General features: G+C 36.1%; 1 protein-coding gene across 1 annotated transcript; it reads right to left on the bottom strand.

Annotated features, from left to right (window-relative positions):
* Positions 1-6,706: 6,706 nt before the first annotated feature.
* On the bottom strand, positions 6,707-25,650 carry LOC121408347 (hydroxyproline dehydrogenase-like). The gene is made up of 10 exons (XM_041599785.1): positions 25,124-25,650; positions 22,199-22,386; positions 21,593-21,728; positions 18,145-18,246; positions 16,974-17,048; positions 15,822-15,968; positions 14,703-14,832; positions 13,531-13,681; positions 12,623-12,711; positions 6,707-7,270 (listed from the first exon to the last, which is right to left on the bottom strand). The coding sequence occupies exons 1-10, from the start codon at positions 25,586-25,588 to the stop codon at positions 7,095-7,097; spliced, it is 1,659 nt and encodes a 552-aa protein (XP_041455719.1). The 5' UTR covers positions 25,589-25,650; the 3' UTR covers positions 6,707-7,094.
* Positions 25,651-27,613: the final 1,963 nt, after the last annotated feature.

Genomic DNA, 27,613 nt, shown 5'->3' with positions numbered 1-27,613 from the left:
CAACAGGCCCCTGATGAAGTTATGAATAATAATATAGGGTATTAATAATTATATTGCGCACATATCCACCTTATTAGGTGCTTAAGGCGCTCCTATATTACCCGGCTAAGCTAGGTGTTCATAGCGCACACAGCTTTTTAAGGAATTACTTCCTACCGGTACCCATTTACCTCACCTGGGTTGAGTGCAGCACATTGTGGATCAGTTTCTTGCTGAAGGAAATTACGCCATGGCTGGGATTCGAACCCACGACCCTCTGTTTCAAAGTCCGAAGAATAATCCACTGAGCCACAACGTCACGTACTCCTTTGTTTTGGTTTGTTATTTTTTGTAATTTTTTTGTGAATGTCCATCTCTTCTGTTATAAGTGGTATATCATTTGATTGTCACACTGGAAAGTGTGTTAAAAACCTGCAGACAAGATCAAAGTCTAAGAGGGCTGAAGTTCCAAACACATTAACTAATCACACCAATGTTCTGACAGGGAAGTGTAACAAATCATGGTAAACATACATGTATAAGAGCTGGTGTGTTGGCACCAAGCCATAAACACGTAATCTTGTCCCGTGGCTTTTCATTACAGTGCATTAATTTGGTGTAATAGGGTGCTAGTCTGTTGATAAAAGCTTGAATGCAGAACCTGGGCCCGTTGAATAGAAAAGCTATAACTCTGCCAACCAATGGTGGATTTAACTCCGATGGAATCCTTGATATTGCCATGGTATTTGCCATTGGATGGTAAATTGAAGAAGATTACATGCAACAGATCCTGATATTGTATTTCAAGCCTCCTTCGGTCCTATTTGGGAACCATTCTAGGATTAGGATATCATTCTGCAACTGGACAGCTGCATCAGGGAGACCCTATGCAGTATGGCATTGAGAAGCAGTTTGCAATCTGGGCACGACCATAATAATAATAATTTAATAAAAATGTGTAATAAGAAGGTGAAATCTGCCAAATGCGTTTAGTTATTGCCAACATTTAAGTTTACGCATACTTATCCTTTTGGACAACTTGCATGTCATTCCCATAATGCATGTTACATCTTATTCCTTTAATGCTCTGTTCATTGGCAATTTATTCTACATGACCGGAGACTGTTATCATGCAAACTTGTTTCCTTGCCCAAAACAATTCATTCCTGTCATTTATAAGAATTAAAAATTACTTGACCTTGAAAACATTCAGTTTCCAGGATAAAATAAATTGCAATGTTCAGTTATCAAAAATTCAAGGAAACATATGACATGATAAATTTATTTTTTGTACAATTTAAATGAATTTGCTATGAATAAACTGAAATCACATTTATATTAAAAGGTAATGAGGGAATGGATATTGTACCTTTGACAAACTTATTACCAAAAATCTTCCAACTGACAATTTTCATGAATAAATTGTGCTTTATATATTCCCTTCTCTCCTCTATTAATTATGTTCACATGCGCCTGATGTATGTAATGTTACATTGAAGTGAAATAATGAATATAGTTTATATACTTGTACATTTATGGATGAATTGATGAATTAAAAACTACATGTACACCTTTATATCAAGTATTCTTTATCTGAATTTTTGTTTCTGTTATTTACAGAATGTTTGTAAAATATCGTCAGAATTGTGATGGATTTTTGATATTGCTATTCATCTATCACCCATCGACAGGCAAAAAAACAGATAAACCGAGTGCCTTTCATTGATGAAGGGCATTTCAATTGATGTCTGACAGGTGTTTGGATCTGTCAGATATCCTGGTATTTTCATGAAGTGGCCCCGTTTAAAATTTCATTCTAAAAGGAAAAAAACACTAGCAATTGGAATATGAAGAGCAATTGAGCAAACCCAATATGTTATATCTGATTTATTTCCAACATTACATGAAAGAAAGAGTAAAACCCTGTTTTAATAGACAGTTCCCTGGCTGACAGAGGGCAAGTAGAAAATGCAGGGGTGGGGTGGAATTCCTCAATGAGGCAATCAAATCACAGGCGGAAGCCTCCGTCTTAACAGACACTCACTGAAATCCTACCCTGGTAAGTTTTCCATGGTATAGATGCCCTCCCCACCCCCTAAAAAAGATAAGAGTCTGACAGATATAGGGAGAAGAGAGCAAAAAAAGAAAAAGAGATGAAAGAAAGGGGATGGAAAATGAAAGGGAGAAAAAGACAAAGGAAAGGTGGGAGACAATAGGAAAGGAAAGAGAAAAAAAGAAGAAATTAAGGAACGAGGAAAGGAGAATGAAAACAACGAAGGGAGAACAAACAACTAGAGCGAGGTGTTATTTGTTGAGGATCCTGGGGCGGTATTCTGAACATTGCCTTTTCTCCATATTTTATCTTATCTCAGAGATATGACAAAATCGGTATTCTTGTGGATGTCATAACTTTTGTCACAAAAATGGTCATAAATTTTGTCTCTTCTCTTTAGCGCGCAGTAAAAATACGCAGCTTTAAATGCGCGTAATCCTTTTATACAAGCAAAAGATATGACAAAAGTTATGACAGGGGGGTAGCAGTCATAAATTTTGTCATATCTTTTAGTACCAAATATCCCGATACCCTGCCGACTGAATGTCAAGCAAACAATTATATTATTTAGATTAGATTGTGGTATTAGTTTCACTCATCTTCCATGACAATTTTCAAAATTATTTTTTCATGCTACAATTAGTTAGGCCCTACATTTTTATTCCTCCTTTTTTTCTCTGTTTTCCTTACTTTTATACTTCTCCTCTAAAATTTTTCACAGCTCCCTGTCTCTCTTTTTAATTAAGCGCATCAATATACGCGTAGTTGCGCGATGCCAGTAACTGTTTGGGGGATACGCCCTACCTGCCACGGGGCTTTCCTATTGGCTAGAAGGGCTCCAACTGGGAACTAACGATGATTTTGATTGGCTCGCTTCCGAAAAGATGGGTGGGAACTTTGAGAGATATGACAGGGAAAAGACAATGTTCAGAATACCGATTTGTGACAATCATAGCGGTGTCATATCTCGGAGAGAAGTGACAAAATTTATGACAAAAGTTATGACAGAGATACAGAATACCACCCCTGGATATTTGATAAATCAAACGAAATCAAAATGTCGGGTTAAGTCTATAGGTTTACTATCCAACAGCACAGCTGATCATGTCCTTCAAATAGACAATCAAGAAATACATGTACATGTGCACTGCTTCATAGGTACATGTACATGTTAATACTACTGATCACATTGAAACAAATGTACACTTACAAATTGACCGTTTTTCTACATGCTCGTTTACTTTTTAAAAAAAAGGCAGCCACATGACCGGCTCACAGCCAATCATTTCATGATGATCCACATATCCATTTTATAATTTAAAAAAAATACTAATAATAGAAATATGAAAAATTTCATAAAAGAAAAAGGGTAAGTACATAGCAACATAACATGATTACAAATATAAAGCAACATACATGTATAAGCATATGGTAATAGAAAAATAGAACATAGATGGTTAATAGCAAAATGGCAAATATAATGTTCAATAATACAAAAATACATGGAGCAATGAAATCATGGGTGTCGATCCACTCGTGATTTCTATTCATTAGGGGGGTGGCACTTTGTATTATTACATAAAAGCACCACCCCCCCCCCACCGTTAAAGAACTTTATTCGGTTTGACACCATTGACTGAAATCAAACAAGTTTTACTTTTGCACTGCCATAACCAGGCTTACAGTGAAGTACTGAGTACACATATAAAAGCAATTACTACATTGTATTGAAGGGCAGACCCTAATTGATGCTTTAACCGATAGGCAAAATGTATTATCATCACATCAATTACTTTTGTTAGTCTTTTTAGCTTTAAATCTATATGCATATAAACAGTAGCAAGGGCTTGTAAAAAGTAAAAGCTCTTTCTAGCAAAAGCAGTTGCTTGCTGCTTTTAGAGGCAAATGCTTCGAGATCAAAAATTTTGCTTTTGGTCGAAATCATCACATCCTTATCATGGTGTAGTGGTTGAAACTCCTGTATCTTTATCAGAGGGAAGGGGGTTCAAATTCTACTCCAAGGCCCTGTTTGAATAATTTGCCATCCGATGGTAATTACCATGGTTACAAAACTCAGACAACCTTATGCATTACGACAGGCCAAGGGCTTGTCCGTTGTTTTATATATCTACCAGACGTATGGGTAAATGATTAGCTACAAACATGGACTATATCCCCAATAGAACACATACTGATTATAATCAGTGGCAAGGTTATGAAAACATTCTTTCTTCAAACATTAAATCTGCAATAAAGCAAGTCGCCTAGCTTTCTTTGTAGTTTCTCACATCTTAATCAATCAATCTACAATCAAGTCAGGAAATGGTGCTATATACAAAATCATATTTTGATGATTATCATCATGAGGTAGATCCCGTCAACTTTAACCTTCTAAATCAAATTAATCAACTTAATGTCTATTCACCCGTTTTATAAATACAAACATTTAATCATAAAGAAAGATTCTCTTATTACATTTAAACATTCTGATCATGAAATACATATATAAATATATATATATTTATATATACATATATATATATATATATATATACATGTATGCATACATCCTACGTAAGTGCGAACTCTATGAATGGGTTTATTCAGTTTTAATACACATATAGACGTAAAGACAATAACAGAGGGCGTTAAGGCGCATTACGAACATTGAAAGAAGACCAAAAATTCGCCTTAAACACAGATGTAGAGAAATATATATATGCACAGGATTTTCCCCCTATTTTTTATACTTTTTGTTCTTCCTCTCATTTTTTAATATACTCCCCCTGAATTTTCAGGGACAGGTGATACTGCCCCCCCCCCCTGAATTTTCAGGGGGGGGGCAGTATCACCTGTCCCTTTTGCATTGCCCCCGGATTGTATCATGCATTACAACTCACAAAGATATATATTACACTAACTGAATCTCTTTGGTAATTGAGAAACCATTCAGGATATTTGTTTAGAGTGAGGTCTAATCACTTCTGTATTCCAAAAGAACACCGCTTCACACACATACTTTACACCTTCATAAAGTATACTCAAATCTACAGAACAAACAGATAACATCTCTACCCTTCAGAAGACAAAAGCGCACTTTGGCAAGGCATTTATCTACATTTGCCACTCTCGACCCAGGTGTAGTAAAAGGGTACCCGGTAGGAATTCCTTGAATGCTTGATGCGCCCGATCAGGGTAGCCGTGCCAAAGCCGGGGTAATAGTATGCAGCGCTTAGAAACATTTGTATTAAGCACTATATAAAAAATTGCATATTATTATTATTATATTATAAAAGTACAAGGAGTTGGTATGAAATATATTTCATTCACAGATGGATTTATCATTGCACACATCTGGAACTGGGAAGTTCTTTAATTATTATACAATTTTTCTTTCTGAATTGATTTTTTTATAATAAAACAATTTCAATGGTGATGATGTACAAAAAAGGCAGTTATGAAAATGATGATAAAATGGTGGCAGTGGTGATAAATTAACAATGAAAATCATTAGTATTGATCAGTGCATGAACAAAAATTACATGATAATTCTGAAATATGCTATAAACCTGTATAATTATAAGCTATGATAATACACAATATCATAAGACTTGCTTACAATTAAATTTTAAATATTTTTCATGAAGATTTCTATAAAATTTAAATTATACAGCACCCTTTGTGAGAATATTGTATTTCAAGTCATTTACACAGAGTTGTTAAAGTTTCTATGACTTTCAATTATTGATAAAAAAATTATATGAAAATATTGTTATGAAGTTAGAAGATGGAAGTGGTTCACGTGCTGATAATAGGGATAGTGAAATGATGCTAATGATGACCATGAGTGTATGGGGTAATACTGATGAGGATGATGGTGATGATGATGATGGAGATCAGAGTTTCAAGGCAGCCTTCATATAACAGCATAGTTTATCTCCACCTGGAATAAAACTTCAGTGGAATTATTTGCACACCATCAATTAACTGCAATTATTTTGAGAAAGGAATTCTCAAATCTCAGTTTTGAGAAAGGAATTCTCAGTTCTCATTAAGATCATTAACCTATTTAAGAGACTATTCTTCAACCCATAGCTGAAATTGACTGTTTATCATCATCCCCCCCGGGGGCCACTTACATTGACGAGTGGATACCATGCGCGACCAAAAAAACACGTAAAAAGGATATCTTTTTCACGATAGGACACGTTACGTACGTAACGTGATAAGGGTGTCAAAAACACAAAAATAATGAAAAAAGGGTATCCATTTTACTAGGAAAATTACGTGTTTAGGGTCGAATTTGCAGGGATGATAAAACAAAATTAAAATGTTTTATAAAGGATGTCCTTTTTGCCCCAACAATTCGTGTTTAGAGTCCGATTTGCGCGAGGTGTATGTGGGTCGTACTAAACCAAATAAGGTAAGCTGACGGCCGAAGGACCCGTAACAATAAAACATTCCTGTAGTTTAGGGGTTCATTTCAGGGAATATTTGCAAAGAGTATCGTTTTGTTTACAATACTTGTTAAGGGTAGGGTTTCACACGCAATATACTTGTTAAGGGGTGCATTTTCAGATTATGGAAATTACGTGTTTACTTTAGGGTGCTTTTTGAGACCCCATGGTCGCGCATGGTATCCACCCGTGAATAAAAGTGGCCCCCCCCCCCCCCGGGCATCATCCACTCCACACATTTCAACTCACTACAGTGACTGTAATATCCATCGCCTTTCAACATCACTTTTGACATCACCAGGATAGTGGACTTTAATCTAAGGAATCATGGATTGAATACAGGATTAACCAGGACTGATGCTTCAAGATAATGTAAGTTATTTATCATTTTCATTAGTCTATGATCTGTTTACCTGTAAATGAAAATAGCACAAATAATTTCAATAAATTTTGTTTGTTATTTGTTCCATATTTGATCAATATTGTAGCATTTTCATAAGAATTTCAAAAAAAATATATATATATACTGCTACTAAACCTTAACCTGTGTTACTGTTAGAAAAATGTATTACAAAAAGGCCATGTAACATGAAATCATATCAACCTCATTTATTAGCAAAGGAAAAAGTTCTACGGCTGATCTCTTTTCGGAGCATTTTCTTCTCTTGTTCCAACCGATGGAAGACAGTTTTATTCTCTTGCGCTCGTCTGGACATGTTGGCTAACACATCTTCTATGCTTCCAAATGGAATGGACTTGTATGTCAGGTAACCAGCTTGCCCTACAAAAAATAAAGGGATATTTATAAAGGCCACTGAATTTGACGCTATTATTGAGACATGGAATATCTTACTGTGTAACGTTCTCATTCATCGTACCAATGCCTATGTTCAAATCTGTGGCTATGCTATCATCCTTATTAGAATAAAAGCATATTTAGTAAATTAAGAGGCTTTTAAAGGAGGAAATTATAATTTGTTTAACAAATTTTCGGCATTACTCCTATTTGTTTAAGATCAGTATGCTCGATCTGTAATGAAAATCATAATCATTCATAAATCATAAGTCAGAAAAATTTTTTTGACTTATGATTTTCATACAGATCGAGCATACTGACCTTATGATTTTCATTACAGATCGAGCATACTGATCTTAAACAAATAGGAGTAATGCCGAAAATTTGTTAAACAAATTAAAAGCATATTTCATATCTAGTCGTAATGACATCATAGCAATCGAACAATTGGCGATGATGTAAAACTTTTTTTTATTTCAAAGAAGGCCTTCAATCATCCAAACTTGTTATATCAGTATTCTTTCAGTTAATTTGGCCCTAAAAATAAAAAGATTTTTGTCATTCACATTTTCAGAAAATGAGCAAATAGTGATTTGTTCCAAAATAACATTGTAGACCAGTTATAAGGTGTGTGGTGGCCTATAGGTGTCCACCTGATAGTCATACAGACGCCCGGGGGGGGGGGCACTTACATTGGCGAGTGGATACCATGCGCGACCAAAAAAACACGTAAAAAGGATGTCTTTTTCACGATAGGGCATGTTACGTACGTAACGTGATAAGGGTGTAAAAACACAAAAATAATGAAAAAAGGGTATCTATTTCACTAGGAAAATTACGTGTTTAGGGTCTAATTTTAAGAGATGATAAAACAAAATTAAAATGTTTTATAAAGGATGTCCTTTTTGCCCCAGCACTACGTGTTTAGAGTCCGGTTTGCGCGATGTGTAAAAGGTGGGGTCGTACTAAACCAAATAAGGTAAAGCCGACGACCGAAGGACCCGTAACAATAATTTTGTTTAGGGGTTCATTTCAGGGAAATTTGCCAAGAGTATCGTTTTGTTTCCAATACTTGTTAAGGGTAGGGTTTCACATGCCAATACTTGTTAAGGGGTGCATTTTCAGAATATGGAAATTACGTGTTTAGGGTGCTTTTCGAGACCTCATGGTCGCGCATGGTATCCACTTGTGAATGGAAGTGGCCCCCCCGGGTACAGACGGGTATACATAAAGGCTGCTAGTCATAGGGAAAGCTTTTCATAAGGGCCGCTATTCATAAGGGCAGCTATTCATAATGATCACTATTCATAATGACCGCTATAACGCTATTCGTAATGACTGCTATTCATAATGACCACTGTTCATAATGACCGCTATTCATAATGCCTGCTATTCATAATGACCGCTATTCATAATGACCACTATTCATAATGACCACTATCCATAATAGTCGATTTGACATTTTCCGAACCTAGAAATGTTCTTTCCGATGAAGTTTTTTTCTTGATTCGTGTTCCTATGGGGTCCTAGAACAAATTCAGCTTGGTTGCCAAAAGTTGCCGTTTGGGCAATTTTGCTAATTTGCATAAATCCAAAATGGCCGCCAGATGCCATCTTGAAAACCTAACTTTTGAACCCCTGTCCACAAAATGATGAGTAATGACTCGTTTTAGGGGTTTAGAGATGTGTAGAACTGATTTCTGTAATCATTTTTGCAATATAAGGTCATCTTTAGGTCAAATCCAAGATGGCCGCCATATGCAATCTTGAAAAATTGACTTGTGTTCCCCTTGCCCCAGAATGACGAGTAATACCTCTATTTAGCGGTTTTGGGGTGTGCAGAATCCATTTCTGCTTTCTATTTTGCAATATAATGTCATCTTCAGGTCAAATCCAAGATGGCCGCCATATGACGCCATCTTGAAATATCAATTTTTGAACCCTTTGCCCCAGAATCATGAATAATAACTCTATTCATGAGTCATTAGGTATGTTGATTCAATTCATGTAGTTATTTTGCACAAAAGATAATCTTCAGATCAAATCCAAGATGGCCACCAACCGCCATCTTGAAAAATTACTGTCTGAGGCTTTTACGTGTTAGAACTAATATAAAGGGATTTCAGTAAGAATGCTCATTTCTTTTATTAATTCTCAAGTTCATTTCAACATTAATTGCTCAACTTAGAATGAATCCTCTTTAGGTTTGGGCTATCCATTTCGAGTGTATTTTTTTAAGGTCCATTCATACCTTTGTACTGAAGAGGCTTTTAGGGTCTTATTTCAATTTGAAAGTGTTTTATCAATATTATTTTTCTAAATCAATGTGTCCAATGATTGGTAGGCATCAGTTCGCCTTAAAAGACGATGGTGTAGCGCTAGGCCTTACATTTTCGAGAGTGACTATAGAGCTCCACTCTAGAGTGGCAGTCTCTAGAGCAAATTTTTACAGATGAAGGAGGATGGCGCTGAGACACGTTTATATAGAGATGCTGCCCTAGCCTTCCTCCTATGCCTTTGGTCTGCCAATTTAGCATTCCGATTATTTTCTGACGTCTTGACCCCTTTACTTAGTAGCTCTCCATAGAATGGACGGCGACTATCATCTACACCTTCATAAGTGTTAGTGTCTATGCCGGCAAGTGTTATGTTATACTTGCATGTGTCTTTAAAACGGAGGTGTGATCTATCGATGGGGTGAGACCAATCACACAGCTTACCTTAACTTGGCGAATCCAAGAAGGGATTCGCCAAGGTTTCATGGGGCAAACATGCCCCAACCACCTGAGGTGCCTTTGACTAAGGAGCGAGAAGAAGCTTTTGATGCTAGCACGTACGCTGAAGGGCCTCTGTATTTTTCACTTTGTCCTGCCATTTAACGTGCATGATACGTCCGAGGCAGCTGACATGGAAGGTGTTTAGCCACTTTTCTTGGTCGGCGTACGTTTTCCAGGACTTACTTCCGTGCAGGAGCTTGGCCATGACTGTGACAGATCTTACAATCCTGATGCTTATATGCTTGTCCTGTGAAAGGGGACAAGAGACATATAGTCGGTCCAAGGTAGGTGAGGAGTCCACTATAACCAGACGAGTGTGTGCTATTGATATACATATCTGGAGGACAGTCGGTGTTTTGAGTCTATCAGGATTTCTGACTGTCTCAAAGTCTGATGGATGGTCCAAACCCCTTACATGCACAAGACAGGCAGCTGTTATGTATGACTAGGTCTTGTACTCCCACTTCTTGAGAGGCAGGGGCGACATCGTTTCCGTAAAACATTTCACGAATGAGAACAATCCTGACCGTGGAACAGTCTTGGGGAGCCTATCTTCTGCAGGAGGCTAAAGAGTGCACTCCTGCTGACCAAGTCAATGGCTCTTGTCAGGAGGAAAAGTCCAATAATACTTATAAAGGAAGTTAATAATTAAATTAATTTTTTTGAAAAAAAAATACGGAGAAATCACTTTTTAATTCAAATAATACTTTAAAGTCATTTCACTGGAAAAGTATGGTTGCACAGAAATAAAAAAGGGATCAAAACTCCCGAAATCATAGCCCAAACCTTGAATGGTTTAATTCTAAAGTAATTGGTTAATGACGAAATCTATCAACCATCTGACCATCTTAGACATGACTTGACCTCGAACTAAAAATGGAGTGGTTAAAAGAAATGAATCATTCTCACTGAAATCCCCTTACTTGAGCTCCAATACATAACAACAACCTTATTAGGGACAGCACTTCTTCAAGGTTCAATAGTCTCGGAAGTAGTTTTTTTTTATTTCTTAATATGGCGTTTAGTGGTCATGTTGGATTATTTTGACCTGGAGATGATCCTACATTGCAAAATTATGAACAGAAATTGAATAAACATACCAAATGATAACTCACGAAAAGAGGGATATTATTCATGATTCTGGGACAAAAACTTGAGAATTAATAAAAGAAATGAGTATCTTACTGAAATCCCTTTACATTAGTTCTAACACGTATAAGCCTCAGACAGTAATTTTTCAAGATGGCGGTTGGCGGCCATCTTGGATTTTATCTGAAGATTATCCTTTGTGCAAAATAACTACATGAATATAATCAACATACCTAATGACTCATGAATAGAGTTATTATGCATGATTCTGGGGCAAAGGGTTCAAAAATTGATATTTCAAGATGGTGTCATATGGCGGCCATCTTGGATTTGACCTGAAGATGACATTATATTGCAAAATAGAAAGCAGAAATGGATTCTGCACACCCCAAAACCCCTAAGTAGAGGTATTACTCGTCATTCTTGGGCAAGGGGAACAAAAGTCAATTTTTCAAGATTGCATATGGCGGCCATATTGGATTTGACCTAAAGATGACCTTATATTGCAAAAATGATTACAGAATTCAGTTCTACACATCTCATAAACCCCTAAAACGAGTCATTACTCATTTTGTGGACAGGGGTTCAAAAGTTAGGTTTTCAAGATGGCATCTGGCGGCCATTTTGGATTTATGCAAATTAGCAAAATTGCCCAAACGGCAACTTTTGGCAACCAAGCTGAATTTGTTCTAGGACCCCTTAGGAACACGAATCAAGAAAAAAACTTCATCGGAAAAAACATTTCTAGGTTGTATTGAGCCAATGAGACTGTCAAATCGACTATAATGACCGCTATTCATAATGACCGCTATTCATAATGACCGCTATTCATAATGACTGCTATTCATAATGACCGCTATTCATAATGACCGCTATTCATAATGATCGCTATTTATAATGACCACTATTCATCATGCCTGTTATATTCATTATGACCACTATTCATAATGACCGCTATTCATAATGACCACTATTCATAATGACCGCTATTCATAATGACCGCTATTCATAATGACCGCTATTCATAATGATCGCTATTCATAATGACCCCCATTCATAATTAACGCATTCATAATGACCGCTATGACCACTATTCATAATGACCGCTATTCATAATGACCGCTATTCATAATGACTGCTATTCATAATGACTGCTATTCATAATGACCACTATTCATAATGACCGCTATTCATAATGATCACTATTCATAATGACTGCTATTCATAATGACCACTATTCATAAGTACGTCTATTCATAATGACCACTATTCATATTGACTTCTATTCATAATGACCACTATTCATATGGACCGCTATTTAAAATGACCACTATTCATAATGACTTCTATTCATAATGACCACTATTCATATGGACCGCTATTTATAATGGTCACTATTAACATAGATGATTTCTTGTTGATAATAGATTTACAAAAGAATTACTTAAATATTAAACTAAATGAAGCTTACCTAGTCCATACGATACGTGATCACACATTCCCATTAGCTGACCAAAGACTACACTACCTTCTCTTGGTGCTAGGCCTAGTTCCCACATCCTAAATCAGGTGCAGAGAATCAAATAGAGGTCTTAAAATTTCTACAAAATATACTCTTAAATAAAAAATTGCGAGAGTCTAAGTTAATGGTTTATACAATTCCATAAAATATGTACGTCCAACCCCCTATACGTGGAACCTTCATGAAATTCTCCGTCTCTGATTTCTTGTTGTTTTGACAGTCTGTAATGCTCTCAAATGACCATGACTTGGTCAGTTTCTGAAGTGAAGTAAAACTTGAAAAAAAATGGGGGTCGGATGTATAAAAAGGTTGATTATTTTATGGAATTGCCCAGAATTGAATAATGGATTTGAATCTTATAATGGCAAAACACTATGGGGTTATCTCGGTAATCATCGAATGCTTGTTACTGTTGTGAATTAGGATGGGATTTTGCCAGGGTTTATAAATGGTTGCAATTCTCAAACAGTTCTCATTGTCACAGATGGTAGTTCTTGTTGAAAAGTAAATTCAAACATGTTCAAAATTTCTTTTAAAATCTTTTTTCTATAAACAGTTGCTAGTGTTTTCAAATCATTGTAAGCCTTATCAAGTGTTTGTAAGACAGTATTGTCAAAATTCATTTTTGATGCAATTTCAATTGTTTATTTTTCTTTCAAGTTATTTTTCTTTCAAATCAAGTATCTATACATTAAACATCAAAAGTGAAATGAAGCACGTTTAAAACAAGTTGAGAAATCAGAGCAATAAATGTACACAAAATAAAACACAATTTTTATGGTAATTGTGTTTTTTTTTTAATTCAATTTTTTTTCAATAAAAGAAATTTCTTGTCCAACATGATGATGTTCTCATACCTTTTCATTGCCTTGCTGACTGAATCTATGTTGTGTGTTGCAATGATCAGGTTGATAGAGTTGCTGCCACGTTCATGGATACGCTCTAGAAGATGGGCCACCACGTCATTGTACATGTTATTGGTATATTCATAGGTAGCATTCACAGGATCTGTGGATCAGTTTTGGGAAATAATGATACAGTTGGAAGATAGGCAATTTATATTTTTTCTACATCATGTTAATTCTCCTCAAGGAAGCCCCCACCTCCCCCTTTCCTCCTTTCTCTAAACTTAATCAGTTTTACAGTCATCACCATCATCATCATCCTCATCATCATCATCATCATCCTATCATCATCATCATCCTCATCATCATCATTATCATCATCCTCCTCCTCATCACAACCACTACCACCACCATCATCATCATCATCACCATCATCACCATCATCATCATTATTATCACCATCATCACCATCATCATCACCATCACTACCATTATCATCATCATCACCATCATCATCATCATTGTCATCACCATCATCATCTTCATCATCATCATCATCATCATTATCATCCTCATCATCATCATCAACATCATCACCACCACCACCATCATCATCATCATCATCATTATCACCATCATCATCACCATCATCATCATCCTCATCATCACAACCACTACCACAACCACTATCACCATCATCATCATCATCATCATCATCACCACCACCACCACTATTCCGACCACTACTATTCCCATTGTTACAATAGTGAATAATGTCTTATAACCATGAACAACATCGAATATTATCACTTTTGGGATGTATCTTCATTCCCCCCTTCTCTAACATTGCCTTGGTTACTGTTTGCTACCGACATCCTCCTCCCTTCTTCTCCTTTATCTTCTCCTCCTTTTTCTGCTCCTTCTTCACTTCCATCATCAGGACCACCATCTCCATTATTATCCACAGTGAATAATGTCCTCTAGTAATGGTTGTAAGTATAAGTATAAATTATAAGTCCTCATTTACTCTAATATCATTATATTTATTTTAATTCCACTGTTTGTTATTAACCTCAAATACCAATACCAAACATCCTCCCCTATTCTCCTCCTCCTTTTCCTATACTCATCATCATCATCACCATTACTACTAGATGTCTCTAGCAGGTCTGCACACTACTGACCTGGCTTGCCTTCTAATCTGGCAGTAGTCCTTTCATACTCCATGTACGCCCCTCTGACCACCTTCACTCCAAACTTAAACCCTTCTGCATCTGCGACTTCCAAGCCCTTCTTCATGTTCGCCATAGCCTCCTACATTAAAACAAAAATTGCAGTCAGTATATAGCAGTATATAGCAAAAGTTAAATGCCATTGATCTTTATCATTGCTCTGATTTCGATATATATTACATTGTGCTTGCTTGATTTTTTTCAATAAATTGAAATCGGATTACAATTCTCTAGAATTCAATCAAGCATTCTGTTGACACGTACATGTAATAGGTTTCTGGTCAATGTACAAGTTTTCTAGGTCAAATGTCTATTGATTGGAACCAATCGTCCATGTAGGTTAGTAAATGTCCATGTAAGAATAAGGATACCCAAGTAGGGAGTTCAAAAGTCTATGCAGGTTCAAAGCATCTGTATTGTATCAAATATCCCATTAGGGTAGACCAGAAATCAGATAGGGAACGGAATGTCTGATTAGAAATAGAAAGAGCAATATTCAACTTGCGAAAATGAATGTCATGTAGGCCTAGTGGTCTCAATTGTCTTTATACAGTGAGGAATTAAATCCTAATTTTCTTTTACATATTCTGATTTTATTCACCAATTTGATATTTATTGGACTACATCAAATGCAAAACAATGTGTACTTGCATGATGTATGAACACTATTACAGTTTTGTTTATTCTAACCAAACCCAACTCTTTTCCATGTACTGTCAAAATTTGATACTGTAATTAATGTTAAAACCAAAATGTAGGATTCAGAATTTCTGAACTACTACATATACATGTACATTATATTATAAGAAATCAGACAAATCATTAATTTGACTTTCATTAAATTACAATGTTATTCTGCATTATCATGCCACATTATACTATACACTACACTATATATAGTGCATATTGCATTCTACTTTTAAATAAAATGAAATTACATTTCTAGAGTATATTTATGTCACATAGTTGCATGGTATTATATCATTGAATGAAACTATATTATGCCACAACAATGAAAATAGATAATTCTTGACAGCTGTCTTGAAATCTAGCCCTATATGTGACCCTTACCTTTAGGTAGCACTGGTATGTATTCCACACCAGAGGCTCTTTGCTGTTGTATTTCTTCATCATAGCTAGTGTTATCAGTGACATTGCTTGATTGACAGACACATACTCAGCATCTACCAGAGTCTTTATTCCATTCTTTATAGCTCTCTGTTAAAAAAAAGAGTACCGGTATGTGATGGTCAGGAATTCAAGTATAATATAATAATATCAAAAAATTTCAAACACTCTTTCACACAGTGCATCCACTTTTCAAAACGGAACTTCCTGGAATTTACTCTGAAAGTTCTTGGAATTTTACAAAATATCCTGGAATTTTCTGAGTAGTTCTCCTGTTTTCCGTAAGTTATAATTCTCTTCTATACACACAAAAAAATGAAATAGGCTAGGCCTACATGTATATGGCCAAGTGCCGTAATTGGTCCAAAAATTTTGAGGGGCGAAACATGACGTAACGGGCAAAGTTTATAAAGAGTTGCAAGCGAGCGAAGCAAGCGAGCAAAAATTTTAAGATTTTAATCAAAATGATCAAATTTTGTGATAGATTTTGACATAATATTCGAAAATAATATACTTCCTGGAAAACTTCCTGGAATGATCCTGGAAAATAGCAAAACTTCCTGGAATTTCCTGGATTCCAGGAAGAGTGGAAGCACTGCAGTTTCACAGCACCCTCTTCTACATATATAATACATATATTAATATGCTTCTGTCTGACTGCTTCATGGCATAGTAAAAAGAGAAGAATGCCAATAAAGCATCTAGATAATCTTCAGACAGCAGACAAAAAACCCAAAGTAGTAATTTTTTAGGGCTACCTTTCATAACTTACTACCCGAATCTGTGACATTGGATAAGCATTAACACTGCAACAAATGGAGATTTCCCTGGGATCCTTTTTTTTTGGTTTCCAGTGCTTGTTGTGTAATTTTTCCCCTATCAGACATATATCTTTATAGGTATTCCAGGTAATAAAATTGTGCAAGTACATATGTGTAATGTGATTCTGCTTTTTTGTTTATTATTAATATCAACATACACGTACATATACATTTTTACATAATCTTTAACAAATCCTTTTCAGGTCAAACAAAACTAGTCTTCAATTTGGCTTTTCAAGAGGTGATGGAGAAAAGAGGAACATGTGTGCTTTACCTGTAAAACAACATCCATTCTTTTAAGAGCATTCCTGAGATGGATTAACTCAGCATCAGTTAACTCTGGAATATCCTACAAAATATAAACAATAATGTATATTCAGTTGATAATAATGATGCCAACCTGAAAAGTACTTTGAAACAGAACCCCAAACCAATTAGGTTACAAATAAAAAAGAAATTTTGATAAAAGCACCATTATATTTCTAAAAAGGAGGATCTGAAAATGTAACGATAAATGATGAAAAATCATGTACAAGTCTCTTGATTACTGGACCAAAGATGGGTGACAATAGCTATGAAGAGCCTCTATTGAATGGGTTAATCCTTTTAATCCACAGTGATTTTTTCACCTTTCTTTTCTTGAAGCTACTCTCAGTCAAATTTGGGGGCATCATCCATGCAATGTTGTGACCTATATTGAGGGCGTGTTGTGCTATATGTATGTCAGTTGAAACGAATGGATTGTTCAATCTGCGGCCTCTTTTATGTTCCTTCAGTGGGTTGTTCAGAGTTCTGCCTGTTGTTGGAGAAACAGGCAGAACTCTGATTGAAAGACCGAAGGACTGCACTGCACATCTAGTAACTTGATTCATTGTTTACATTTTAACGAATGTGGGAAAATGTGCATAGGAGAAATAGGAGGTAATAATAACAAATCGAATCACCCAACATTGTCAACACATAGAGAAAAACACCAAATGCTAAATGTACATGTACGTAATAAAATGAATATCAATGTACGTATGCAAATGGAACAAGTCATCAATTTCATGTTGTACAATTTTACAATTGAAAGCAGAAAATGAAAGTGAACATAAAACAGTACAGAAAAACATTTGACACATTACAGCGCTTGTTTTAATTAGGACCTGGTTTTGAGATTTATTACAAAATTTGACGAAAAACTGATTACTTCCTCTTTTTAATTAGTGTAAATATGTAAATAATAATGAGAGAATGAAAATGAAATGTAGTCTGGCTTACAATCTAATCAGTGATGAATGCATCTACTGAGCTCAAAGTGACAAGATGTACATTTATTATGTTATGATTTTGATTTGTTGCATTATGATTTGATCGGCTTTTTTTTGTGTGTGTGTGTTTGTGTTCATATAGGTACTTCATGATTTTTCAAGAAAAATTTAAAGTAAAATATTATATCATACCATTAAGTTGCCATCTAGACCATTCTTAAAGTTAGCGACACAAACAGGGCTGTCCATCAAGAAGTTGTTATCCATGGTTGCAAGAATATCAGACAGTTTGGCCTATAAAGGTTGGACACACAAAAAATCAATGCATATTATTCCTTTTCAAATGTATTCATGACTTTTTAAAATCTATGTTTTCTCCAAAATAATATTGGCCTAGATTTACAATACATGTTGAAAATGTAACAGTTGTTTGAAACCTCTCTTAGATTTATTAACTCATAAAGGGACATCAAACTAATGTTGTAAGTTAGAGCAATTACGGGATCGGAGTTCGGTTCGGAAGTTTTGCTCCTAAAATCGGAGTTCGGTTCGGAAGTTTTGCTCCTAAAATCGGAATCGGTTCGGATATCGGATCGGAAGATATTCAAAAACAAAAAAATACATTAAAATTTGTATGTGGCCGGCGCGTGGACAAATGCGGCACGCTACACTGATGGCAGAATTTGTTTTGATCTCCGACAAAAGCGGAGGAAGAAGATGATGAGTTGTTTTGATCTCCCTACATAATCGGAGGAAGGAAAATAAGATAATGACATTCCAGCGCGCGACACTACCGCCGATCAACGATAGGCCTCTTCTCTATAACATCGTGGTGATGGCGGAGTCCGTCGTGAACTTTTAGAGGCCGCATTACTTACCGAAAAAGACGCACTATTATCCAAAGTTGTTTACGATGATATTCACCTTCTCTACAACATCGTAGTGATGGCGGAGGTAATCGTAAACTCTTAAAGGTCGCATGACCTCCCGAAAAAGACGCATTATTATCCAGAGTTGTTTACCATGATATTCACCTTCTCTACAACATCGTAGTGATGGCGGAGGTAATCGTAATCTCATAAAGGTCGCATGACCTCCCGAAAAAGACGCACTATTATCCAAAGTTGTTAGAGATGATTTTCACCTTCTCTACAACATCGTAGTGATAGCGGAGGTAATCGTAAACTCATAAAGGTCGCATGACCTTCCGAAAAAGACGCATTATTATCCAGAGTTGTTTACCATGATATTCACTTTCTCTACAACATCGTATGGCGGAGGTAATCGTAAACTCTTAAAGGTCGCACGACCTCCCGAAAAAGACGCATTATTATCAAGAGTTGTTTACCGTGATATTCACCTTCTCTAACACATCGTAGTGATTGCGGAGGTAATCGTAATCTCATAAAGGTCGCATGACCTCCCGAAAAAGACGCATTATTATCCAGAGTTGTTTACCATGATATTCACCTTCTCTACAACATCGTAGTGATGGCGGAGGTAATCATAAACTCTTAAAGGTCGCATGACCTCCCGAAAAAGACGCATTATTATCAAGAGTTGTTTGCCGTGATAATCACCTTCTCTACAACATCGTAGTGATGGCGGAGGTAATCATAAACTCTTAAAGGTCGCATGACCTCCCAAAAAGGACGCATTATTATCCAGAGTTGTTTACCATGATATTCACCTTCTCTACAACATCGTAGTGATGGCGGAGGTAATCTAAACTCTTAAAGGTCGCATGACCTCCCGAAAAAGACGCATTATTATCCAGAGTGGTTAACCATGATATTCACCTTCTCTACAACATCGTAGTGATGGCGGAGGTAATCATAATCTCATAAAGGTCGCATGACCTCCCGAAAAAGACGCATTATTATCAAGAGTTGTTTGCCGTGATAATCACCTTCTCTACAACATCGTAGTGATGGCGGAGGTAATCATAAACTCTTAAAGGTCGCATGACCTCCCAAAAAGGACGCATTATTATCCAGAGTTGTTTACCATGATATTCACCTTCTCTACAACATCGTAGTGATGGCGGAGGTAATCTAAACTCTTAAAGGTCGCATGACCTCCCGAAAAAGACGCATTATTATCCAGAGTGGTTAACCATGATATTCACCTTCTCTACAACATCGTAGTGATGGCGGAGGTAATCATAATCTCATAAAGGTCGCATGACCTCCCGAAAAAGACGCATTATTATCCAGAGTGGTTAACCATGATATTCACCTTCTCTACAACATCGTAGTGATGGCGGAGGTAATCGTAAACTCTGAAAGGTCGCATGACCTTCCGAAAAAGACGCATTATTACCCAGAGTTGGTTACCATGATATTCACCTTCTCTACAACATCGTATGGCGGAGGTAATCGTAAACTCTGAAAGGTCGCATGACCTCCCGAAAAAGACGCATTATTACCCAGAGTTGTTTACCATGATTTTCACCTTCTCTACAACATCGTAGTGATAGCGGAGGTAATCGTAAACTCTTAGAGGACGTATAGTCAGATAGTCGTAAATATTACCGCGCATGTCAGCGTGTTCAACTAAATCTTATTTGCCTCCGCTTAAGATCAAAACATATCGTCTTTTCGCTGTTTTTCTTCCTCCATTCTTGTCGGAGATCAAAACAAATTATCACCAATTATCATCATCATCGTTTTGTTCTTCCCCGATTATGTAGGAGATCTAAACAAATCATAATCTTCTCCACCTGCCTTTCCGCTAATATCGGAGATAAAAACAAATCATAATTTTCTTCCCCTTTATCTTCTTTTCCTCCCACCGCTTTTGTCTGAGATCACAACAAATCACCAGCGCATTTTGACGGCAAACATGTCGCCACGTGTTTTTTTTTTTTGTCTTGTTATGTTTTGGTTTTTCCGATCCGATTTTTTCCCCACTGGTCAAAAATCGGAGTTCGGAAAATGTAGAAAAAAGGGGAAAATCGGATCGGATCGGGAATTGGAATAAAACTTCTCATTCAACATCTTATTTCTTTCAAACTGTCACCATTTTATTCATCTTACTATTCAACTTCCACATCATTTGGATCTCCCTTCAAGGGAGCTAATTTTACTCCTAAGTTTTAGATTCAATCAAGTACAGAAGTTCTTTGAAGGAAATACAATGAATTTCAATTGAAAGGGGGGGGGTCTAGATTTGGGCCAATAAGATAGAATTAACTGGGTGGATACATACTATGATATGTAATCTCTAGCAAAACATATACAAAAGTCAAATTAATTGCTATCTATAATTTAAACAAAGAGCAATCCTAAATTTAACTTTATTAAAGGGGAAGTTCACCCTGATGAAAAGACTGTTGTAAAGATTAAGAAAGTTGTAATTGGAATTTGATTTTTTTTTATTTGTGGCATCATATATGAGCAGCTGCTATATAAAATGCATAAATTCCAATTTTTTAATTGTTTATGATGACTACAAATTTTCTTCTTTCAGGAGTGGATGTGAAATAATTTGTCTGTTGGTATACTGAAGGTATAATAAAACTCAATTCTAATTTTTTGAGAAAATGACATTTTATTGACTTTTCATATTCACGATAAGAAACAGCTCACATATGACATCACCCCCCAAAAAAGGAAAGGTCGAGGTTACAGCTACCTACCAAAAGATCTGCCTTGATATACGATGTGACTCTGAGTTGAGAGAGGATTGGTTGATTGGGTCGAGCAACTTCAAGCTGCATATCCAGACACAGAAGCATTGTTTCTACATTCCTATCGTACTTTGCCTCATTTATGCTGAAAGAGGGGGAGGGGATATATCATTGGATGTCAAACACGAAAAAGGGATTTTTCTTCATGGACAGGTGATGTACGGTGAAAGCAGGCCTTTAATTTGAAATAGCCAAAGGTCAACAAAACCACGGCCTTCAGCACTCCTCTTTATTACTGGCCACGATTCCCTCTTTTGTTTCTTCTGTCTCCTGCATGCCTTTCTTTATTTACTCTTTCTCTACTCTCTCCATCTCTCTTTCCTTTCTGCACTGCCTTGTAATTTAATTGTTTCATTCACTAATGCAACATTTTCTGCTAAAGCCCTATCAGAATATCAGACATAATTTGAATATGTCTCTTATACGATTACCTCATCTTTGAATTAATATAACTTCGACAAGTTCGACCTATGCAGATAGCACCACAGAATTTATACATATTTGCCATTCTCTCAAGTCACATAGTCTATGCCTTGATAAGATTTGTGTACTCACGTATCTGGGTTGTCTCCCACTTTCTCTTCAGCGGTTGTGGCAAGCATAGGGGCAATATCGGCATCGCTGAATTTTTTGGCTACCTGGGTGACGGACTGCGGACTTGCAGCAAACTGGCCATAGAAGGACGCTCTCATGAGTGCTGAAAAGAGGGTATCACCCAAGACCCGAAGGCCTAAGCTCATCAGCTGAGAGCATGCAAAAAAAAAAAGAAACAAATAGTTTTCAATCCCTGGAATTGACAGCACGGTTGTTATCGAGGGGTACAACATTTGCTCCACTCTAATTTCCACACACTAAATGAAATGACCAACCTCAACCCTGGGTTTAACAATATTCCCTATGCTGAAGCTAACCCTAAACCTAACATAAATAACAGACAGACTAACAGGATCACTGGGTCTCAGCCAAACTTTATTCAGGCAAGAAAATAAATTACCTAATAATCCTAATATTTAAGAATTCGGACAATAATTAAAAACAAGTGGAATGCCTCTGGCCGTCTCACCTGCATCACGCAGTTCAATATAGCAGCAGTGCTGACTTTGAATACTACTCTAACTTGCACAAGATGTTCAGTGATACATGGTTACTCTTATGTCCACTTTTTATGAACTAGACCAATAAACTTACAGAGATATGATGGTTATTCAACAGATACCCCGATTCGGCCAAAGTTCATTGACCCTAAATGACCTTTGACCTTGATCATGTGACCTGAAACTCAAACAGGATGTTCAGTGATACTTGATTACTCTTATGTACAAGTTTCATGAATCAGATCCATAAACTTTCAAAGTTATGATGGTAATTCAACAGATACACCCAATTCGGCCAAAGTTCATTGACCTTTGACCTTGGTCATGTGACCTGAAACGCGCACAGGACTTGATTACTCTAATGTCCAAGTTTAACGAACTAGACCAATAAACTTTCAGTTATGATGGTAATTCAACAGATACCCCCCGATTCGGCCAAAGTTCATTGACCCTAAATGACCTTTGACCTTAATCATGAGACCTGAAACTTGCACAAAATTTTCAGTGATGCTTGATTACTATTATGTCTAAGTTTCATGAATCAGATCCATAAACTTTCAAAGTTATGATGGGAATTCAACAGATATCCCCAATTCGGCCAAAGTTCATTGACCCTAAATGACCTTTGACCTTGGTCATGTGACGTGAAACTCAGGCAGGATGTTCAGTGATACTTGATTAACCTTATGTCCAAGTTTCATGGACTAGGTCCATATATTTTCTAAGTTATGATGACATTTCAAAAACTTAACCTCAGGTTAAGATTTCGATGTTGAATCCTCCAACATGGTCTAAGTTCATTGACCCTAAATGACCTTTGACCTTGGTCATGTGACATGAAACTCTAATAGGATGTTCAGTAATACTTGATTAACCTTATGGCCAAGTTTTATTAACTAGGTCCATATACTTTCTAAGTTATGACGTCATTTCAAAAACTTAACCTCAGGTTAAGATTTGATGTTGACGCCGCCGCCGCCGTCGCCGTCGGAAAAGCGGCGCCTATAGTCTCACTTTGCTTCGCAGGTGAGACAAAAACAAACTGAACATGAATGTTCACTTGGTTTGGTGTATTTAATTGCATCTGGGACTACTGCTGGGTAGAATAATCACCTCAAATGGCATAATCAAGCATCAATTTTTGAGAGCAGGACGGCTCTATCAGTGTTTGTATAACATAAATTACAAGTATTCATCAAAAGCTTGATTAACATAACTGACATAATCCCTAAGATTTATGCTAGAATGAATTTATATTGAAAGTTTATCAGATTTTCCATTTTTAAATATCTACTTGCATCAAATAATGAGTAAGCATTTGGAAGAAAAAAAACGATGCCAAAATTCATTTATCAAACAGTATCTTAATTACAAATATTTTTGAAATTCTTTAAATATTCCGCCAAGCAGAAATAATAACAATACACAGTGAGTAAAAGTGTAAAACAAAGTGAGCTAAATGCTGAAAATCTCAACAAAATCTAATTGAAATAATAAAGTTGTTGAATTTTAAAGTTTAGCAACAAATATATGTGTATTTATAACAAAGCTCTAGCAATTAATGTCTTAAACACTAAAGTAGCAGTCAATCCTATATTTAGGCCAAAAAAAAGAATAAGATGGGAGATGATAATTAAACCTGTTTTAACTGAATATTAATGCAAAACTCTAAAATTTCATACAAAATATGTTATTTCTTGTCCAACTTTGATAAAATTTCAGTTTTGTTTTTGGGTTTTTTTTTTGCCTGATTTTACTTTATCAAATCCATCATTTTCAGCCTCAACTCAGAGTTCCAACTTTCAAATGACCTGTCACTCAAACTACAATTTATGATCTGACCACTAACTGGTAAGACAATATTAGATGAGCAATATCAGTGTCAGAACATCTGAAATAAGACTTACTAGTATTTAATACATATAAATTATATTCATTCATTATTGAATCAACAAAATCATGATATATACAACAATTATGAGTCATATTACAACAATAAGGCCTACATACAAAATCAAACTTAAATTTAAGGAAAGAAAAAACATGTATAACATTTTGAAAGAGAAACTCTATTTTCTTTTTCTTGTCTAACACACTAGATCATGTTTATAATTATGTAAACCTATATGACAACTTTCATAACAAAGAAATGTGCTGAGTAGGCCTATTTTTGTAGATAATTATCTAATTAAAATATGAAAATCTTAATTAAACATCAAGATATAAATTTCTAAGCAAGAATGATGCATTTAATTTCAATTATAGCTCTAGCCTGGTCAGTCGAGTCTCAAGGGAGATAGTCCCCATTCCATCCACCTATACCACCCTCCTGCCCCGCCCCCCTCCAGACCTCATCAGCAGACGACTTGCATGGTCTTAGTCTTACCTTCAAACTATTATCAACAAAAAAGTTGAAGCTGCACATTTGCAGCACCACCAGACTCCTTGCTAGCTCCTCAGTTGCCTTCTGTTTAAAAATAATTTCTGCTTTACTGAAGTCAATCACAGGAGGCGATTTACCATCTGCTCCCTGAACCAATATTTCTTTCTTTAGTAGATCGTCTTCTATAAATCCATTCATGAGACGGCCGCTGCTATACTGCCTGTAACTCGGAGAGCTCCGAAGCCGCAGGGCGCAGAAGGCCGGGGAGCTCCCGGAGTTGTCCTGCCGAGAACTCGTCCCAAGTACACCTCCAGCTCCGCCTCCCGCTCCACAATTGCGACTTCTCCCAGTTACATCTTGTTGCCAGTGGTGGTGGTAGTAAAACTGATGAGAAAGACATCTATTTAGGTTAACTGAACTGTAGGTTCGTCCAGTTGCCCGAATCAGGGAATTCCGTGCCCTAATCATAGTTGTCTTGAGGATTATTACTCCTCACCATACAATGCGGACTGGCTAATTTGCATATCTATCAAAACAATAACAAAGTTACGTACCGGTAAGTGAAGTTTATGATGGCGCTATATCGTAATCTTTTGTCGCATCGAAATCATACTTTTGGAATTCACAGATTTCCGCCAAAAGCTTGCCGGCTGATCCTTCCCAGGGGTCATGTTCATATAATCATGACACTCATACTATTAATTAGATGAATACGAAGAGTTATTCTAACCACTACTTACCTTTACTGAAATGAATAAAAATTTGTTCTCTTAGAGATTAATTGGAGGAAAGTTCAAAATATATAAATTTAAGCATGATACAAAAATAAAAAGTAATGCAATAATGATCAGTTTAAAACTCGATAAAAGGTTTGATAAAAGAACTAAAGGACCTATATAGGCATGCACATTCGCATGGTTCTCAGAAACAAATCAAGTTCAAAATTTACTCAACATGATACAGGACTGATTTACAAACTTATATGCATGAAACATTTCAACCACATGCTACGAAACACAAAAAATGATATGTTTGAGAGATAGAGCATGTATCTGTACATAGTAACATTTCATGTCCTCTGATGCTTGATTTGAACATGAGTTGAGTAGAATTTGACTGACAAAACATTGAAACATCATGAAAAACAAATGGATGACAATTTTATATTTTGCTTCACTAATCTCCTCATGAATTAAGTGAGCGAGCCGAAGATGTCATACCCCATCGGGTATTTAATTATAAAATCATGTTTATTCTAAATTTCTCCTCCAAGACTTTTGAAAACAAGAGTGATTATTTGCTGTGTAAGATGTTCATTAAAACGTATTTTGTTACAAGGAAAACACGTTTTACACACAAGTGTGAAAATAAGAACTCATTTTTATTTCATGTTAATATAAGAAAAGTAAAGTCGGGACATTAAATCATGAGTTCACCTATTGCATATGCCAATATATATTGCCAAATAAACTCTTTTTTTTCACTATAGATTTTGATGAAAATGTCAGCGTTTTGCTGATTAAAATTTTTACTCTTTCAGAGGGGCCCTATTATTATTTTTAGCCCGGAGTACCCCTTTAAATGAATATTTTGTGTGTGAAATGGCAAAGTGGTAGGCCTATACGGCCTTTTTAATCTGGATTGATCTTGGTCATTGTGATAATCATTGGGGATTCATTGCGAGTCGGAAGAATGATGGGTGCTTTCATGCACTTTAATCAGGGGCGTCGCCGGGGAGGTGCGGATCAAGGAAGTGCAGTAAAAAAAATTGTTGAAACTTTTATAACAACTTGTTAAAGTTTAAACAATATCCTGTTAAAGACTTCAAAAACTTCAAGCACTGTGTATAGGCCTATATTTTTTGTGAAGTGGACCTTAATAAAAGATGCGAGCGCAAACTTGCTCGAGCTGATATTGTTTATTATTTTTACCTAGGACCAGGACATCCTAAGGACATTTTGTCATCAAATGAAAATGACTATCTTCCTATTTCTCTTCCTAAGCGCGATATGAAACTTGTCGATATTCCATTCTGAAAAATACTTTAGTGATTAAGAATTCATAAAAATGATATTATCTATTGAGCCTGAGAGCGCGAATCTTGTTTATATAAAAGCCTGAAACTGAACATTAATCAATTTTGCAATTATGAATATGATGCATGGGTTAATATATTTTAACAATAAATGCGTGCGCGAATAGCTAGCCGATTTATTTATACTATGTCCTAACCTAAAAAGGTTTTTTTTTTCTGGCTAGATTTACCGTAAAAAGCCTCTCAGTGTTGACTTTGGCTAAATTTCGAAAGCTATACTATCACAAAGGTAGAATTGAATTTCAAAATCATGCTAAAAGGCCAAAATTTTCTGACTTGCTTCGCTCGCTTGCCGCAACTTTTACATATTTTCCCCCCATATTTGCTAAATTGTACTTGCTGCCTCAAAACATTTCGTTTATCATTATCCACAACTGCGTTGAATTGAATATATGTTG

This window comes from Lytechinus variegatus, chromosome 2, assembly GCF_018143015.1.
Source record: "Lytechinus variegatus isolate NC3 chromosome 2, Lvar_3.0, whole genome shotgun sequence".
NCBI lineage: Eukaryota > Metazoa > Echinodermata > Echinoidea > Temnopleuroida > Toxopneustidae > Lytechinus > Lytechinus variegatus.
The sequence above is the reverse complement of the archived record's forward strand: the minus strand, read 5'-3'. Positions and strand labels throughout refer to the sequence as shown.

Coding starts and splice junctions, on each gene's coding strand:
- LOC121408347 (XM_041599785.1), bottom strand. CDS start 25,588: ATGATTAGGGCACGGAATTCCCTGATTCGGGCAACTGGACGAACCTAC. Junction 14,833..15,821: donor CATACCAGTGCTACCTAAAG/GTAAGGGTCACA, acceptor GTTTTAATGTAG/GAGGCTATGGCGAACATGAA. Junction 12,712..13,530: donor GTCAGCAAGGCAATGAAAAG/GTATGAGAACAT, acceptor CACCTGATTTAG/GATGTGGGAACTAGGCCTAG.